At 41.9% G+C, this 1,819-nt stretch overlaps 1 protein-coding gene across 1 annotated transcript; it reads right to left on the bottom strand.

The window, feature by feature from the left end:
• Positions 1-786: 786 nt before the first annotated feature.
• Positions 787-1,189, bottom strand: ATNIH1004_002820 (uncharacterized protein; the record flags this gene model as incomplete). Its single annotated transcript, XM_033567505.1, has 2 exons — positions 787-941; positions 988-1,189. The coding sequence occupies 2 exons, from the start codon at positions 1,187-1,189 to the stop codon at positions 787-789; spliced, it is 357 nt and encodes a 118-aa protein (XP_033429500.1).
• Positions 1,190-1,819: the final 630 nt, after the last annotated feature.

Raw genomic sequence — 1,819 nt, 5'->3', positions numbered from 1 at the left:
TTTCCTAGAAGAGACAATAATAATCCGCTGATATGCATATGCCGACGACTGAAAGTCAGAGGATATTGTTTAAGAGTATTATACTTATTAATATAAATATAACTAGGCAGAGATATTAATGTTCAATTAGTTAAAAAACAACAAGAATATGTTAAGACAAGTTCACCTGCCCTTCCATGATAACACTATGATACAGCTTACGAAGAGCCCATGGCAATTTTTACGGTTGAATAGCGGTAAAGTAATGATCTGCATCTTAGGTAGTTGATTAACACCCCGAGTACTTCACCCCTTTAGAGAGGCGCGCGAGTCTACCATCCAAGGAAGTATGGTAGTTATCGTGGTCTAGTATATCAATATATCGTTCCCTATATTAGGCAACTGGTTGTATGCAGCTTTTCGATGAACTTACTGCCTTCTTCTCCCTGAGTCACATCAAATAGTATTTATCTTAAGAGAATATAAAGCAAGCACTGACAGGGAACTCAAGGTAGTGATGGGAGTAGAGGACCCCATTTCTTAACCTTCTAATAGGACGAAAGCTCTAGTTAACCATAACACATGCAGGATAAAGTGTTAAACAGCTGGATTTTGAAAGAGGCCAACAGGAGCCCACCAATAACTCCCTGCATCCATCATTCAGTATGTATTTGACAGATTATTTACCTTACATTTGCGCAATAAATATTCTCATTAAAAACAAAGCATCTATTGTTCCATTTTCTTTCTTTTCCCGGCAATATTTTCCCTGAAAATACTTTGAGTGTCCCAATTCTGAAAAGTCGATTACCACTGTGGAGTTATCCGGTATTTGTGCCAGTGGTCTTTGGTGTCACCCTCTGTGAAGTTTTCCGGTCCACCAAGTACACCATCATCCCCTACTTCCCAATCGCCGTCCTCGAGCCTCTGTGCCCAGTTTTGTAACCGCTTATAAATCTGCACTGAGTGGTAGTCAATAATTCCATTTTAAAATGCCCGGATATATACCTGCGTGTTCATCCTTTGATTTTTGAGTTTCATAGCTACAATCAACGTCAATCCACATTGGTAGGTTATTACTTTCGGGTGCCCATCCCTTTGCTCCAACACCAGATGGTAGGTAGGCATAGAATGCACCCACCCCCAAAGACATATGTTTCTCCGGGAACGAGTTGTCGAATGTATAGTCCTGTAGATAAAATGCCTTCATAAATCGGCTGCCATCTTACCTACCCCCCATCCATTGGAAATAGTAAGAGAGGTAGTTTTTCGTGTAGCTTGTAACGAGATCTCCATTTAAAAATCATGATTCTCTTTGGGACTTAGACACTCAGTTCTCTCAGAGGGAGTAGGTAGGCGAATTCCCGAGGTAATAGGGTGAAAAGCGACTGGACGGTTGATAATAGCTTTCAGAAACTCGTACGCAAAGCAGCAAAGCAGAAAAGCAGGAAATTATTGAAAGGAACCAGTGCTTTGGTATCGGGCTACGGGAATCTCTGCTCTGCCTGAGCTTGAATTTTCAGCATGCGTTTTTCTATTGCATCCGGTAGTCGACGCATAGCAGACACGGCTCTTTCCACATCTGCTGAGCCAAAATATGGAGACACTACTGCATATTTGTTTCGGGAGCAAAGAAAAGCACGTCACCCTCGTCGTCTTTGATGTCATCCTGTCCCTCGGTACAGACCTTTCCCCCATCAAAAGCCTGCAATTATGCGTCGACAATAACCTCTAGAGGGTGCCATACAATCTGATTCTCGTAAATTTCGTGCAATTTATCCACCCTCGGGACATAACACGCCAAAGATATTTCCTGATCAAACCTATACGACAACTCATG

The sequence above is a fragment of the Aspergillus tanneri genome (assembly GCF_003426965.1).
Source record: "Aspergillus tanneri strain NIH1004 chromosome Unknown AapTan_1_pilon_pilon_pilon, whole genome shotgun sequence".
NCBI lineage: Eukaryota > Fungi > Ascomycota > Eurotiomycetes > Eurotiales > Aspergillaceae > Aspergillus > Aspergillus tanneri.
The sequence above is the reverse complement of the archived record's forward strand: the minus strand, read 5'-3'. Positions and strand labels throughout refer to the sequence as shown.